The sequence below is a fragment of the Netta rufina genome, assembly GCF_964035555.1.
Source record: "Netta rufina genome assembly, chromosome: 1".
NCBI lineage: Eukaryota > Metazoa > Chordata > Aves > Anseriformes > Anatidae > Netta > Netta rufina.
The window spans coordinates 22,168,085-22,185,248 of record NC_140123.1 but is presented as its reverse complement, the minus strand read 5'-3'; the positions used below and the strand labels follow the sequence as shown (position 1 = coordinate 22,185,248).

The window sequence follows — 17,164 nt, the reverse complement described above, 5'->3', positions numbered from 1 at the left end:
TGCTTGGGAGGGCCCTCCAGTTTCCTACAGTAGGCAGAGACCTCATTGCTTACAAAGTACAAAGGCTTGTGAGTTCAAGATTCAAGAAAGCATGAAACCTAAGAGAAAGTGCTACTTCTCCATTTCCTAATCTGTGCTGAGCTACTAGCTCTGTACTTCATTTAAAGATCAAACAGCGCAAATTAAAATTAAAAGCAAAATCCTGGGCTCGCAAAGTCTCACCAAATGTTCTGACTGTGTTCTCTGGAATTCAAGACTGCCAATGTTCCTGACCTTACATAGGGAGAGGACCAGAGTGTCCAGGAACTTATAAACACGAAGGGAACCTTATTTTAGGTACTGTAGTCCAACACAGGTTTAATTTGGGATTAGGGATTTCACATTTAACCAATGATGGAAACTGTCCCGTCTTATCATATGTCTGCAGCTAAGGCTTCAGTGTCTAAGTCCAATGGTGTGAGAATTGTCTGTGCCTTACCTGTCTTCATTATTTGAAAGAGCCCTTTTAAGCACTGCACTCTTAGAATATGGGTGAGAACGCGTTGCAAAACAAACAGTGTCTTAAGGAGTGGCTAAGCTGAGAAGACATTTAACACCAACACCACTGTTAAAAAAAAAAAAAAAAAAAAAAAAAAAAGGTGTTTTATAAAAGACAGCTTACAGGATAACTGGTCCTTTGTGGGACAGGAGCACTAATTAAAAACAGCAGCTAATGGCTGCTGCCGAGAGCAGGCTAAGATAGGGGATACCCAGAGCTTTTGCCCTTCTCAGAAGCACTGGTCACTTGTCTCAAAAATTCATTGCAGCATTAGGCTCTTGATAACTGTGCTAGTAGCTTTCTGCTTTTACCACATGGCTTGAGACCTTTCATTACTTCGCTCCTCCTGGTCAAACACCCCCAGTTCCCTTACAGAGAACATTTAAGTACGGAGACCCCTTCAGGACCCACAGCCCAGCAGCAGGGCAGATGTTGGACACTCCACGCTACTCAGCCCTGCAGTGAAGCTTCACCCCCCAGCACCAGCCACAAATGAACACTAAAGGTTAGGCTGAGTGCTCAGATATTCCCCCGTGAGCACCAAGTCTGTAATACAATGACCACAATCACTTTATTAAGGATGTTCAGTCACAGCATTTCTGCTCAGAGGGAGACTCAGGGGGGACACAGGGCTCTTTCAGTGCTCCGTTCTGCTCTTCCATTGAGCAATCCCATCTGCATCAATGCTGTTTCTTTCCCCCATCTGAGAATAAACAAAGCTGCGACTTGTGATGTGGTTTGCTCAAGTCATGAAAACAAAACATCAGCACATGTTAAATATGCTAACAGTGATGCTGCTCTATTTCAGTGTGAAAGGTGCCAGCAGGAGCAAGGAGTCGGTGCTTTCTGGAATGACAAAGCCGAGAAGCTTCTGCAGCTTCAGTTGTGACCAACTCAGCGACCCCAAGCGAAGATACACTTACGGCAACGCAGTGCTGGAGAAAATGAAAGCGTGCCACTCTCCCCCTCCTGACTACAACTCAGTGGTCCATTACTCTCAGCCGCCTGTTTAAGTCATCTGGGCCAGGATTTAATATGCATTTAATGCAAACAGGTTTTTCTAAAAACAATGTCAGTTTAAAAAGTTATCCTGAAGTTTAAGAAGTTATCGTTGGCTTAATCTCAATGATCTGCGTTTCTACAGACTGCAACAAGCATATACAAAACATAGCAGAATACTAATGCTTAGGCCTTGACTTTCCCAATGCTGAACTCCAGAAGCTGTCAGTAAAATTGCCCAGCGCTTCTAAAAACCATAATTGTCATCATTACCGAAAAAAAAAAACAGTTCACCATTCAGTCCCTGGCAGCAGGATGGTAGGTGATGCTGCACTAACCCAGACTCTGGCACACAGCACTGGAGTCCTGGTCAGGAGAGGCAGCGGGGATGAGCCCACAGCGTAAGGCACCTTGGAATGGGTGCTGTATTGCTTGGGCCTACGGTGAGGCTACCTGCATAGTGCTGAAAAATGAAGGAGGTTCTGAGAAGAGGAAAAACAACAGAACAGACCACACTGTACAGTTTTTAGTGAAAACACTTTGAGAAACTTGGTGGAAGGCTAGTCAGGCATGAGGCACTACACAGGTCTTACTGCTTTGGATGACAAAAGACGCAGGGAGTTCTGTGAGGCAAGAGTTTCAAGCACGTCTTGCAAAACACAGCTTGCAAGGATACAAAAGAACTCAGGTCAGAGTCGGTGCTGCCAGAACAGGGAATGCAGATCAATTCCCTTTGGTCAAGGCTGCTGCAATCAGGTCAACAGTCTTGAAGATTTGCACTTTGTCAATACGCCAACATACACACACTGGAAACAAACAAGCTAGATATGTTAAAGCCAAGCTCCGTCCATGAAACTTAGTGGACTTTCTAACACTGCACTGATTATATTCTATTTATGGGAATCTGTCCGAAAGGACAGTACGGCTATTAAGCTGCATATATTTTCAACAAAGTATTGATTAATAGAGAGCGTGAAGGGAATTCTTAGAAATAGCACGGCAATCTCTTCGGAAAGTTTGGGCAGCTTTTCTATGAAGACAGTTGAACTTCTAGGTTAGTTAACAGTATGTATGTACAGGAATAAAAATGCATCATTGATTTGCAACAGACTTCTGTGTAGCATCTCAGAAAGGACATGAATGCTCTCTGTTTGAGATGTGGGGGGGATGCATTATCCCCTTTCATCTTTAAATACAATATTAAGGAGGCTTTGGCCATTTAACACAATAGCTCTGATGTCTTCTGAATCAACTACTGCCCAATCTGTTTTTTGTGGTCCCTTTTAAATATATATATTAAAATGCTACATATATGGATTGACCTCTTAAAACTCAGTTTAGAAACTGTGAATTTAACCCACTAACAGACAGAGGGAAATGAGCTTTTGCATATTTACAAAGAAAAATGATCTTGTATATGCAAGTAAAAGAAATATGTACTGCCACTTCTAAGCTAAATATCAATTCTAGATCTTCCTTCCCAAGAGATCACCAGTTTTAAATACACCATATTGCACTGTCTCTTGCTGGTAAAGTATATTTGATTTTGATCAAAACAAATGGAATTGGAGAGAACTGTTTCCTAGTTCCATTTCAGCAATAGTCATTATGGGATAATGCATCTCTGAAAGGAAGTGTTTGCACAATGTAAATATATAAATATGCTTTTTGTGCATAATATTTAAGAAAACTGGACTACAAAGATTACTTTTATATGAATCCCCTAAGTTTCTTTGGATGTGAATAACTCCTTTTATCTTGCATTTTCTGTCTTCATATAATGCATTTGACTACTAAACTCATACAATAAAGTTTGCTTTTTCAAAGAATGTGCACAGTTCTGACCAGTTAGTTAATCCAGTATCGAAGGTTACTGCAACAGACAATTCATCTCTGGACAGCACTCATGCATCAAACATACCAGTTTTGTGAGCAAACAGGAATGTGGAATAATTGCACTGAAGGCACACTTCTTGAACAAAGGGGATACAGTGATGGACAGTAGTGCTGCTCCTTGTGAGAGTGAAATCCACTAAATCCAGAATATTTAAGAAATGTTTACTGCTGTCTGGAGGCAAAAAATAAAAAAATAAAAAAATCAACTCTGCCTCTAGGAGAGCCAAGGTTTCATGGTAGGGTAATTAAAGATTGCCATTCCCAAATATCCACTCAACTACTCACCTTGTGGTCAGTCCTGCAGCTAGATCTGGTACAGATGGAAGGACAGCAAGCGAAGCCAGGTTTCATGAATAAAACCTGTTCCAAACCAACTATGACACAAGCTAGCAACTCAGACCTGGTAGATGTTCTCTTCTTCACAGACCCACCTGAGAACCAAATCCCCAGCCAAGATGGCACAACCTGGAGAAGCTGCCTCCACTGAGATGTTCCATCAAGGACTCTCTGCCATATATCATTTTAGGACCTGAGGGTAACTCTAAGCCACACCGTAGATATAACAATACAGAAGTGCTGGAAGGAAGCAGAGGTGAATTTTCCTTTGTACACAGAACCTAACGGCATTACCTACTGCAGTAGGATATTCTGCATCCATTGATGCACATTACCAAAGACAGGCTGTAGAATAGGTAAGAGCACCAATCGAACTTACCACAGCTTTAGTCTCCATGTAATAAAACCTCTAGAAACTGCAATTTAAGGTATAATGACTCCATATTCAAATAATACAAAAAGTATCGACTATTTCACATATATTGCACAGTGTTTTGTGTTATACATGCATAGTCAGGATTGAATGGGTATAGAAGATCTTACCTATGCAGGTCAACTATAAAGAAATAATTCTGGGCACTGAAGTTGTTGATTACTCCACATGCAAATTCTCAAGAGAAATTAACATTTTCTGCTATGGAGCAAAAAAGGTCAACAGACATGAAATTAAAATACTTTCTAATGGAGTTTTCTGAATTAAGGCTTGTCTAGTAACACTGATCTGATCTGACAGAATCAGACAGACTTTATCTGGGAGTTAAGGAAGTGTATAGTAGTATGATTCAAGTAAACAGCACCTGTAAGTTTTAGGGTATCTGGTATATATATCTGATGTATACTCTAAGTGGCAAGCACTAAACATTCTTCGTGAAGCATGATTTTTTTTAAACTTTGCATTGGAGACACCAAACACAAGAAATACAATTGAATAAAATACAATTCCAGCATTAAAGTTGAAAAACTCCGTATCCAACTTCAATGCTTCATGTTGTTAAAATAAGGCTACATTATTTCTGGTATTCTTTATTAAAAATACTGCTGTACACATGAAGAATGAAAACAGGATTAAAGATGAGTAACACATATTGGGATCATGGCATTAGAACTTAACATACCGGTGCTTTTTAGGGGAAGCAGTTGACACCTGAATTACTGAAACAAGGGCAAATCAAAAATACATAGGTACCCTCAACAAAATATTTACAATATAGTAAATACAGCAACAAAATTTAAAACAGGTACAAAAAATTAAAATGACCAACATCACATGATTTCAAAGGTTGTCCCTTCTGTGCTTTTAGCTGTAAAAATAGGAAGGTCAGAATGAAATTTCCCATCTGGGACGGCACATCCTGGTGGCTCTTCTTTATAAATACATATACACAATTCTTCCTATGAATAGATCAAACTACATCTTTAGGACAACCTTCCAAATGGAATTAAAATGGGGTAGAAGGGCTCTCCCCCAAAAAACACCCAAGCTGAACTTCAGACTGTTCAAATCATTCCCAAATACAGACCAAATGAAATAAATAGAAAACAAAGCTCAACTTTTTTATTTTATGCATCACCTGACACCAAATATTTTCTGGCTGACATTATTTATGTATGAAAACTTATTAGCTGTCTACCTTTTTATTTTTAAACCAAGTCCTGAGGTTATTAGGGGCTGAAGCAAACTGACATTATGCAAATACACACAGGTTTGCAATTTAGACATGTCTTGCAGAGGGTGGTTTGCTGGTCTAAAAAGGATGAGAATTCAAGCCCTATTTTACCCCTGCCTTACACTTTCACAAAATATTGGTCCACAAATTAAATTTTCAAAGGTTCCCGAACCCCACAACTGAACAGATGATCCCCTTTCATTTTCAAAGAAAACAATACTGGAAAAAACCTCAGCCCGCTTATAAATTAAGCATTTCATATTTCTTCTAGAATACAAGTACTTCTTTTTTGTACAAAAGAATTACAATATGATTTGTCAAAAAACATATAAAAGACAGCTGCTCTTCCTCAAATACATGAGCTAATGATAAAAGACTGTTTTGCATGTTCACTTTTCAAAGTTCCTGTTCCTTTTACATTAAAAAGAACATTCTGGCAACTGTTATCGTTTGAATATTAAACATTATGTTCCTTTTAAAATTCATTCGATCAAATGCAACAATAATCGATCTTTAAACTCAACAACTGATGCTACCTAATGTGGATTCAACCACATTTTCTAAAATGTGTAAAGCATGTCCCTAGTCTTCAAAGCTTTCGAAGTGAAGAGAGTTGCTTTTCTTGCTGCAAGTCTCAAGGCGGAGAATCATTTTAAAGCTTATAAAAGTGGACAGAGAAATATTAAAAACTTCTCTGAAAACTACAAATATTGAGAATTATTAAAATTGATGCCAGTAACATCAGTTGCAAGTGCTTAAGAGTCTGTCCTGACCTTTTGAGTTTCCACATTTTCTTCATGGTGAGCACCCAGTGCTATTAAAACATTCAGTGCTGGGAAAGAATAGATACAGTCTTCACTACTGCTTTAAGAAAGAAAATTCCTACATATTTGGCAGTCTTCAGTATCAAAGTGTAGGTGTTTAACTAGAAATCCCATGAATACCCAAGTTTGGAGAGAACTGCATGTCCAAATATTAGAAAGGTAATTGAGGAGGAAAATTCCAGACTTTTGAGACTGAATTACTTCAGGATTATTCATGTGTTGAGTATTATCAAAAGTAATATTACTTTGGGCTAAGCAGTGACTGCAAAGGCACAGCAGATCATTATCCCTCCAGATTCAGGCTGTAAAACTTGAAAAGCTCTTGATGCCAGACAACTGCTGTGTTTAGTTAATCTTCTTTTAACAGTGTCTTTGTATCTGTATCCAGTGTAGCGTACCATAATAAAGCTGTGGTTCAAAGAACAGAACTTTATACAAAAATTATACTGTAAATAACCTAAGTAATACACTCCTGAAACCTCAGGCATTTAAACACAATTTCTTTTTAAAAAAAATCTATTAAAAAAATTGCATAAATGTAAATGCTTCTGACTAGCAGGAAAACATACAAACAGTTTTTTTAAAAGGCGCTGGTTGTGTTTAGAGCAAATTTGATATGCTCCTTAAATTATAGATGTTTCCCATGATGCTATTTTCGTCACTTCGCTTAGACAAAGTTTAAATCAAATGATGGGACTTTCCTTTTTTTTTTTTTTTAAAGGAGGGAGGGGGTCAATTCATTGATACTTCAACTTGATCGATTTCATCTTCTTTTTTTTTTGAGCTAACAGTGGGTGGCATACAGAGCTTGCATACAACACACTTTTACAGAGGTTACGAACTAAACAGTAATTAATAGAACACAATTTCTATTAAATTATTTACCTGGTCCTTTATGCTATTCTGGGTGCAAATAATATCAAAAATGAATAAATTCTGCTTTATCCTCAGTGACAAAAATGTATCCCAGAAATGTCCTTGCAAAGAGTTTCCCTTAAGTATATAATGTGGCAAAACTTCAGAGATCAGAAAAGTCTTAAAAAATTAAAATTAGTGCATATACAAGTGGAAAAAATAAAAGCAGGAACATCATGCACCTGATGTGTTCCTTAATCTAAAATAAATTCTTCACAGATAAAGCCTCCAATGGCAGCCTTAGCTCTAGGATAAGTGAAACATTCTTCCCTTCAAGTAACAGTGTACCTGACTGAAGTGCAAGCAGCTTTGCTCATCTCCTGTTTGTTTCCCAAATGTGAAATGAGATGACAACAACAATTCAGCTGTAGTGCAATTTGCTATTTGTTAAGTTCCTCAGCAATGTCCTGCATGCTTTCAGCAAATACTACAACTGACCATTTGCGGCTGCAATCAGTTCTTGAAAAGTATTTTCAAAGCAGCGTTTTAAATCGCTGTAAGTTACCACAAGTACACTCTTCTCATCTCTGGAAATGAGGCTTATTTTTTCTGGCACACCAGCATCTAACTGTAACAAGAATGCAAAAGATAAAATAAAAGACGTGTGAAAGAAATGGCAAAACATTTCCCCGATAACAAAAACAATCAATTTTTTGGCAAGTGTACTGTTTTGGTGCAGCACAGATCTGTTAACACACAAAGAAAGGATCCAAAGGATCCTGAGTTGCACCAAAACAACACATACCAGGCAAAAAATCCAGACATTTGGTCTTAACCTGATATACATCCCCCACCTGTGGACTACATTAATCGTTTTTCTCCATAATGCTAATAATCCTGCAATACCATCTTATCTCACCCTGTATAGAAACTTAGCATAATTTCCAGATAGCTCCTGATGAACAAAAACACTTTTGACATTACATTTGCACATAGTCCACCACATTTGCATGTAAGATCCACAAGCCTCCTAGTAGGGTAGGTAGTTTACTTCTTGTCCACTATGAAAATGAATTAACGGATGGACCAGCCCCAAATACTCTGAACAATGGTAGAAACCCAAACCTAAATTTTTTGGCAGTACTGGAAACAAACTAGATTTTAAGCCTTCTGTACAGTGTATTTCTTCCCTTATTCTATGAAAAAGATTGCCTAGTTACAGTCCATAATGAACAATTCAGACGTAAAGATTAAAATTTATTCCACATCTATTTTCAGGTTTTGTTCTGATTTATCAAATTCGGTAATAACATAATTGAAGAACTGAGTTGCACAATCTTTCAAGAGACTGCCATGCAACTGCTCTCACTAACGTTTGGTGACAATTGCCTGTAACAGACGCAGAAGTGCTTTTGTCATGAAATTTTGAAAACACGAAGCTCCACAAATGGCATTGTCTTCCTCAGGGAAGCTGCTGAATTCCTTTTAATAGAAAGATTCAGGAACAGGATAGAAAAGCAGTGATTTGAGAGACAAGCATGTATGTTACACTACATACATTAGAGATGTACTACAAAGCCTTAATTTGGAACAGTATAATATGCTATGTGCCAAAGTCCCTTCCAATGCTATCTTATGACCTCACTTTTCAAGAAATGTTCAGTGGAGAACTGTCTGAATCTTACAATGAGAAATTCGCGTGGCTGTTTTGGTTGATATTTCCAAATACTTTACACTATAAACTTTCGTGTTCCCATACAGAAGATAGGACAGAGGCAAATGGAATATGATACTGTTGAGACAATCTTTGGAAATACAGTCCCAGCAGGATAAAATAAATGCATTGTAATGTTGTACTGAATAGCAGAACAGCAATTAGATTTGGCACAGAGATGTTGGTTGCTGTCTGGAGCAACATAGCAAGTTCGAAACTGCTTGCATTTGTCTTCTAAAAATAACACTGTCAAAACCTTAAAAGCTGGAAGCTCCCAGATTTAAAGCTTCTGCTTTGCTTTGTGAGTAGTTTCAGAAGGACAAATAAAGCCAATTAACTTTTAGTTTTCGTAGAGTAGGATAAAATCACGTATCTTTTCTAATACCCATTACAAAATACTGGTGAGAAATCATTTACTATTCACATTATCATTCACAAATTCAGTGAAAGCTCTTATGAATTTAGTATCTGGAAGATCTGTATTAAGAAAGCCACACAGCTGACTAGAAACACCAATATGGCTTTCTTTCTCTTCTCCTGTGGATACAGAAGTCAGCATCTCAGCAGAAAAGATCCCAAAAACACATTGGGAAACACTGAAGAAAAGACTTTTTTTGAACAAAGTTTCGCTCAAAAGGAATGTTTTTGGGAGCACAGCAGGGAAGCCCAAATAACCACTTCTACTAGCACACAATTTCAGAAGTGCTTTTTAGAGTGCGTTTCCGAAGTGGAGTTCTCTAAGCCTTACATTTTTCATGTACTGAGCCCACAACCACAGAAGAGAAGAGCCTCTGTTTGAAAAGGTAACTACGAGCATTTACAGAAAAAGGCATTCTTTGGAAGCTCTTACCTACAAATTCAGGACTGTTCCCCACTTGCTACAGAACTGTACTGGTCACTGCTTTCAAATCATGATGACATTTCACTGTCTATTTGGATATCAACACGCTTTTTGATTTAGCATCCCTTTAATATCACTTTTAAAGTGATTACAAACACCAACCAGAAAGATAAAAAGGAGGTTAAAAAAAGCACAGCAGTGGTCTAATAGGAGACAAAAAGCTGTGACAATTTAGAAATAGATATAGCTGTAGTTACCCTGCTGTCATGTGCCAAAGGATCCAAATATATTCAAATCTTCCTGGAAGAGAAAGTTGGCTATCCTAATCCTAGAAAACAACACTATCCACAAATTGCATATTGTCACTATGTAGTGAGTGGAATGACCAGAATGACCAAGTAGCTATGAAGAAAGGAAGTAACATCTTATTCTCCTACGAGTTATTCAAATTTGATAAAACAATGTAAGATAAGTCAAAAGCTGATCTGACAAAAAGAATCAGCTCATGTACTTCTTAATTTATGGAGCAAGACAAGAAGTTCTACAACTACTGAAGATCTTGTGGTCTCTCATGCAACCCCCACTATTAACCACAAAAGCACTCAGCTAGAGTTTTGGTAGTGGTGCAACTTAGAAACTGCAAGGCACCCTGAGTTACCAGAAACATACTTAACATTTGTGTCACAGAAGTTTTCCTTGCTGTCTAGGAAGGTTGCTGGATTTTGCACTAATTTCTATTACACTTCCCCTCCTGATACACACTTCTGTCTTCTGCTCTGGTCAAAACAGTTTAAGGAATGGATCCTCTTGCTTTATGACCATCTTCTGCAATAACTATATCAGCAGAAACCTCCCAGTTAAAGGGGTTTTATGGATCCTTTATGCTGTATTGAAAGACCAGAGTAGCATAAAGGGACCAGCATTGCTTATTCACAGTATTCAATGCATTCTAGGATGAACAAGTCAATACTGTATTTCATGCTCTATTAGTGAATTTCAAGCTTTAATAATAAATATGCTACTAAGTTTATTTAAAACGTCCATAAATGTTTGAATATTAGCTTAGGGAATACATTTTCATCCAAAACAGGGGAGAAATAAGCATAAGGTAAATCCGAATTAATCTGTCAATGACATCTTTCTTTAAAACAATATTCCCCACCAAAGCAAATTAACCCAAGCAATTTTTAAAAGCTAACCCAAGTACAGTGTACCTTGTTAAGACATGAGATAATGTGACTGAGGTCAATCCAAGGAGTACCCGCTTCTGTCACCTGATGGAAAAGGTGATCTCGAAAGAGCTTTAGTAAATACCTGTCTCCAGTTTCTGACCATGTTGGGTCTTTCTGAAACCTGGTGTAAAACAAAGGCTCAGATTAAACCTCGGAAAGTTAAATATAAAGCAAAACCCACAAATATACATGACTGATCTGAATCTAGTAATCTTATTGCTCTGCTAAGCTTCCTGTTATTATCTGCAATTAAATCAGTTTCCCTCCTGCTATACAGATAGAAGATAACAATCAAAGCAACTCAGCTGAAGTATCTGAAGCTAATGCATACAGAGGGCCAACAAAAGGAATGAAAGAAAGCAGTGGCCATCTACAACGAGTATACTATGAGAATATTAGAAACTAGCTTTATAAACAGCTTTTACCCAAGTCTATTCAGTAATGGGGAAAACAATAATGGATAGAAAACAGACCATGAACATTTAATTTTTATAAGGTAGTTGATAAAAAACAAGCTGATAATTAACAGGCTTAAAGCTGGTAGCTATGCCATATGCTACAGATCAAGGAAGCTATGCATTTCCTCAAAAACTATTGTCACTCACAACAGACCAACAAGAGAATCCATACTAAAAGAGGAAGCAACTTTGGCATACCTATTCGTAGCCTTCTCTTTTCCTTTACTATTTTGGTCAAAGTTGCTTATCTTATTGTTTCAAGGCTTCTTAAACAACTAAATCCTTAAGGGGCAAATATGGGGAAAACGTTTAGCTTAAGTTTACAAAGGAAGAAGCCTTGCATTGCAATCTGGATTTTGCATACTTTACACCACAAAAACAAGAATTTCTTACTCTGGCCTCTCATTGATTGTTCCCAATTTTGCTAGAAGCCTAAACAACCTTCCATTTTGCACCTCCTAGAAAACAAGAAAGATTATTAAAGTATCTGAAATGTAAGACACTTTTTTGGCAAAGATATATAGTAGTAGCGGCAACGAAGCACTATGTACTACAGAGATGGATTTATTCTAAGACTAAGTTTTTCAGAAAGAGATCCAATACATTATATTGTGTATTGGTAGTCCCAAATCTAATCTTGGCAGTTCATAGCCAAGTTATAATGTGGAGGTTTAACAATCAGTGACATCTTGCTGCTCCAGCAGAAGCTGGATCAGGCAACCTAGCCCTATGCAGAAACAAGTCTAGACTCTCTTGCCAGCCTACACTTAAAAGCATGTCAAAATACTGTACATTAAACAATGTTAATACACACGTGCATGTGTGTATGTATATATATATATATATATATATATACACACACACACAAGCATACGTGCATGTCTATACATACACAGGCACTTATCAAGACTGTAGAAGTGAACAGTATAATAGCTAATTTCAGGTAAATAAGAAATACTCTACTAGATGTGTTCTTGGAAAATGTTCTGTAGGCCAGTGTTAGTTAATATTGTTTAGCAACAACAATATCAGACCAATTGGAATAGCAGTCTAATACAGTATTTTGAAACAAGTTTTTTCAAAAAGCTATAAATTTAATTTTTACTTAATGCAGTATTAATTCCAAGTCCTTCAATATCAGAGGCAAAGCAGTCAAAAACAAGCTCATACAAAAGACAGAACAATAGAATTTAAAATGCTCATAATACATGCAATTAAAAATTATTTCATACGTTTTTCATCATCATTTAGGTTACTGTAAAGTGTTGCATCTTAATCTAGCTTGCATTATACTATGGATTAATCTTCCGTTTAAGTTTCCTCAAAGTTTCCGTTTAAGCTCCTCAAAGCTGGCAGGGAAAAAGATTCTCTCTTGATATTTTTCATATTCTCCAGTGGCCCAGCTCTCCGGTGTTATTCATGCTAAACTGCATCTCACTTCATGCATGATCATATTGATTTCAAATGAGTTCAGTCTGGAGTAGATTACTGTGCACAGCTGGGTAAATAAAATAGGTCAAGGTGATAATAGCTTGACCTCAGACAGCCTATGGGTTTGCAAGATTTTTATTACCAGTCTAAAAACACACAGCAGAACAGCTTGTACGTCACTTGAAGCTGCACTTCGAAGTTGACAGAAAAGACTTACCTTGTCCAGCTAGCAGAGGTTTACACAACCTCCAAATAATTTTTTGGCATGTGCCCAAATACACAAAAGCCAGAAATGCATGTATGTGAATGCTACAGCCTTGCAGATTCCAAGTCAATGGTGACAAAACTGAACACCAACACTGACTCTAAGGCTCCAGGTTGCCTCTCTGCAGGCTGAGTAGCCTGTAGGGCAGGGAATTCTTCTACAGACTGTATTAGAGGACTTAAAAACTGAGGCTTTGCATACTTGAGTGCTGTGACATGTAGATGATAGGAATATTCAGGTGAAGAAGGGAAAGGACAGAGTAATGGGGTCACTGCCATGTGAAATGCAAATAACAATATTCATGGCTTCAAGTGTAGTAAAGTTATTAACTACATACAAACCACTTCAGGAATTAGAAGCCCCTAAGCTGCAGATGACTGCATGCTTGGAGAATATGATGAAAGAACATACATACAAACATTGTTCTAACATTCTTTGCAGCAATGATGAAGAGAGGGTATATGGCTAGACCTAAGTACTGTAGGTCTGATGGTAATGGAATATGTGACAGTGCAACCAAGTTATAGTATGATAGTTAATTAACAACTGCTATTTACCGCTGCTAGATAAGTGGCTACTGCCAAACTAGGGGCTACACAATAACTAGGATTTGTGGTGGCTGTGCTCACCTACCAGTGAAAAGCAACTGCTGTAAACAACCTGACTGAAAACGCACACTCCTTAATGCTGATTACAGGACAATCTCCATTTTTGTTACTGGAAGAGGTCCAGCTACCCAAATTTGTGCAGGCATCTTGGGCCACCTTGACAAGAAGTGATCCTAAACATCTCCAGAGTAGGAGCAGTTGACTATTAATAGGAAGAGTGAGCACCTGTCAGGCATCCAAAGTAGACACCAACCTGCCCTATATCTCTTTGCTTCTGAAAGATTTCCTTATCTTTCACTAAGGACGGAAAAGCAGGTTTCCAACAAGTCTATCATGGAAAAGTTAACAGTACCAGTTCACCAGAATCCTATCTATTGCTTTTCAAATATGCTTATCTGGGGCATGTAAGGGAAAGGAATTGCAAGACTTAAATCCTTAGAAACGGAATACGCTAGACTACCCAAATCTTCAGCAATATGAAAGCTTTCTGCAATGTTATCGCAGTCATGTTAGAAAATCCTATGATCAGTGGCTTCTGATAAGTAGACAAGATGAAGCTCAAACACTTTCCTACTGAACAAATACACACTAACATAGGACAAAGTACATATTTTCTTTGTAGCTAGCACTCAATACAATGACTGAACTTGGTAGACTAACCAGACCCACACAGCAAAAGGTGCACATTTCAGGGAAACCGAGGATCACAACCTTTACTTCCACAACCATTCATTGGGAAAGGAATGAGATAAGTAAAGTGGCACTGAAATCTAAATCTAAGAATTTGAAGAAAGCATTTGTTGCTCTATAACCTCTAACACAAGCTAGATGATCTAGTGTGAGATGACGTATAAGCATTATGAACTCAGAATACTACTTTTTAACCATTCAGTAAAGAAAATCTTTTCCTAGGACTGTTGGTTGAATATAAAGATGCTACCTAGAGTTAAAGGCCAGCCAAGCACTTTCTAAAACTAGTGGTTTTTAGAACTTTTGGATTTTCAGTACCTTGCACTCAGAGTTAAGTCTGCAAGCAGCTTACTTGGGTTGCTAAACAAACAAAAGAAAAAGTACCTAGAAAACATTCCCCCTTAAAGTAGAGCTGTAGGATTACCAACTATACGTCTTCCTGTACGAATTACCAAATTATTTACCTTTGCAAGGTCTTCCTCTATAACATCATTTCTCATTTGAGCAGCATCCAACTGAGTATAGAATCGCGCACCAATCATAGGCATGATATCATTTACACTGCGAAGCCTGTTTTGGTCAGTCAGCAAATACCTGCCAAAATATCCCCACCCCCAAAAGATTACTTAAACATGCTGCAAGTGCCAGAGAGTTCGTCCTATTATGACTTTACAACTATTGACCCTGATGTCTATTTAATATGAGTTGACAATTTGTGTTTAATTAAAAAGATATTAACGAAGAAAATATTTGTGTTAATTTACTTCTACATTTCCAGACAGTTATTTGTATTAGCTAGGATTGTGCCTTCATGGAACTTCTTAGTTCACTCCACTCAAACATTAAGAGCATACCTGAAAAGAGGGAAGGATGCAAAGATTCAGATTGTCATGCAATTGTGTTTCAAATGAGAGAGGGGACAGATTTCTCTACTTTCCCCTCTTAGGCTGCAAGAGCAGAAATAATGACTGTACTGAAGAACACCACAAAATAATACACGACTAAGAAAAGCTAGTGTTCAAGTCTTTGGTCAAAAAGGAAATGTGCCTATTCTTTAATATCTTCTGAAACTGTGAAAATGTGAGATAAGACCAGGATATTGCTATGGTAGATAACAGGCAAGAAACCCAGTACTGAAGATTACTTATAAGGCTTGCGTGGTGGTGTGTTTCTTTTTTTGTTGTTGTTGTTTTTCATTTGGGGTGTGTGTGTTTGCTTTGTATAGTTCTTTAAAGTTGAATAGTAACTTCTTATTAGGAGCTTTAACAACACTCTAATAAAGCAAGGGCACTGATTTTTATTAGATATACCATAAAAATACGCATTATATAAATTAACTTTAAATGATAATGCTTAATAATGCACTGGCTATGCAGACATTCAATGACAGTTCTACCTTATTTGCAACTGAAAATATTATTTTGACTTTTTCATCTGTATGTTAAGGTAATTTCCTTTAAAAGATGTATTTTTATTATTATTTTGTTTAAGACATTGGCAAATAAATGTAGTAGCAAACTTACAAAATCAGATTCTTCAGATCAGAGGAATAGTTGATTGTCACCAGTTCCATTGCTTTCTGCAAATTCTCTCTCTGAATTCCTGATAAAGAATTGCACGCCAAAGCCAACACAACTTTCCCCAAGGAGATCAGATCTGCTTGCTAACAGGGAAAACATGCACAGATAAGATTCATAGTATAGATAAATATTACCTACAGAACTAGATGGCATTTAAAGAGATCATTCTTCAGTAACCTTTGAAGGACTTGAGCAACTGAAGTGCTATAGTTCAATACAGCTGTCCAAGTGGTTAAAACATACAGAGGAGAATTTGTCCTGATCTCCTGTTTGATACTTAAGAGTTTCAAGATAGTATATTTACCCTTGAATGCTTAAAATCCACTTTTTTTAGCTTAATGATAGTACCAGAGCAAAATCTTCTGTAGTGAGCAGAAGCTCTACACAAAGAGGTTTTCCTAACCACTCATGCACTGCCTGCTGAGGAATCAAGTATTTGGCAGCAAATTGCACAAGCCTTCTCGGCACAAGACACAGAAATAAGTATCAAGGCTTATTCATTAAAACAGAAACATGTCCTACCGGAACCTAGCAGCTCATGTTTTTGTTTTAACAAACAGATCATAGATTTTCATCTCTAATGGCCCGTGTGAAAAGATACGAACTGCCTGAAGTAACTAGACAGGAACAGACCTGTAAGCCTAACAACTGGAGCGGCATCCTATTTTGTGAAGAAATCCTTAGCATTACAAACCCCTTTCCTTAGAGTAAAGCTTCTCAAAAAAAAGAAAAAGCAGCTGCTTTGTCACAACAGAAAATTCTGCCCATTTTGATTGTACAGGTAGAAGGACAGCCGCAAGAAGTTACTGCAAAAAGCTACACCAGACTTGAAGTCACCTCTGAAAGCAGAAGCCTAATTTAGTAGCAGACAGTATTATTCATAGCAAAAGCTGCCTGATTCTCCCTACAGAAAGTCTTTCAGGTGCACGTAACTTGGCCAAACCTGAAACATTTGCAGCTTTCCATATTGGATGCCTGCTTCAGATTGAATTTAAGAGTCAGATTTCCTGACTTTCCTCTTAGAAAAGATACTTTTGCAAAAGCTAAGAGGTAAATGCTACTATTTGTTGTGAATATCAACTCTATATTCTGGAGGAAAAATGTTTTGCAAAGAACATTGTCACACAGGGAGTATACCTGCTGTCATTTCTGTTAGGAAGGTCAGCAATTTGGCAGTACAGAAACATTGAAAGTTCTGTTTAGAATTTGGCTGCTAAAACTTTAGGAAAC

At 37.5% G+C, this 17,164-nt stretch overlaps 2 protein-coding genes across 5 annotated transcripts in view; one reads left to right on the top strand and one right to left on the bottom strand.

Moving 5' to 3' along the window:
- FLT1 (fms related receptor tyrosine kinase 1) overlaps positions 1–3,366 on the top strand; it is a 108,228-nt gene extending 104,862 nt beyond the window's left edge. The window contains exon 30 of the mRNA XM_084283641.1: positions 1,347–3,366. Coding sequence (XP_084139767.1) covers positions 1,347–1,551 — 205 coding nt within the window. The 3' untranslated portion in view covers positions 1,552–3,366. The remainder of the gene's footprint in view (positions 1–1,346) is intronic.
- A 1,429-nt stretch (positions 3,367–4,795) lies between these two features.
- Positions 4,796–17,164, bottom strand: part of PAN3 (poly(A) specific ribonuclease subunit PAN3) — an 81,737-nt gene continuing 69,368 nt past the window's right edge. For 2 of the 4 annotated variants that reach the window (XM_084304466.1, XM_084304468.1), the window contains 5 exons: positions 15,878–16,017; positions 14,819–14,948; positions 11,754–11,818; positions 10,885–11,023; positions 4,796–7,743 (listed from right to left, as the gene is read on the bottom strand). In XM_084304466.1, the coding sequence (XP_084160592.1) occupies positions 7,603–7,743; positions 10,885–11,023; positions 11,754–11,818; positions 14,819–14,948; positions 15,878–16,017 (615 nt within the window). In that variant the 3' untranslated portion in view covers positions 4,796–7,602. Of the gene's footprint in view, positions 7,744–10,371; positions 10,555–10,884; positions 11,024–11,753; positions 11,819–14,818; positions 14,949–15,877; positions 16,018–17,164 lie in introns of those variants that run through there. The other 2 variants (XM_084304467.1, XM_084304469.1) reach the window with 2 other exon arrangements.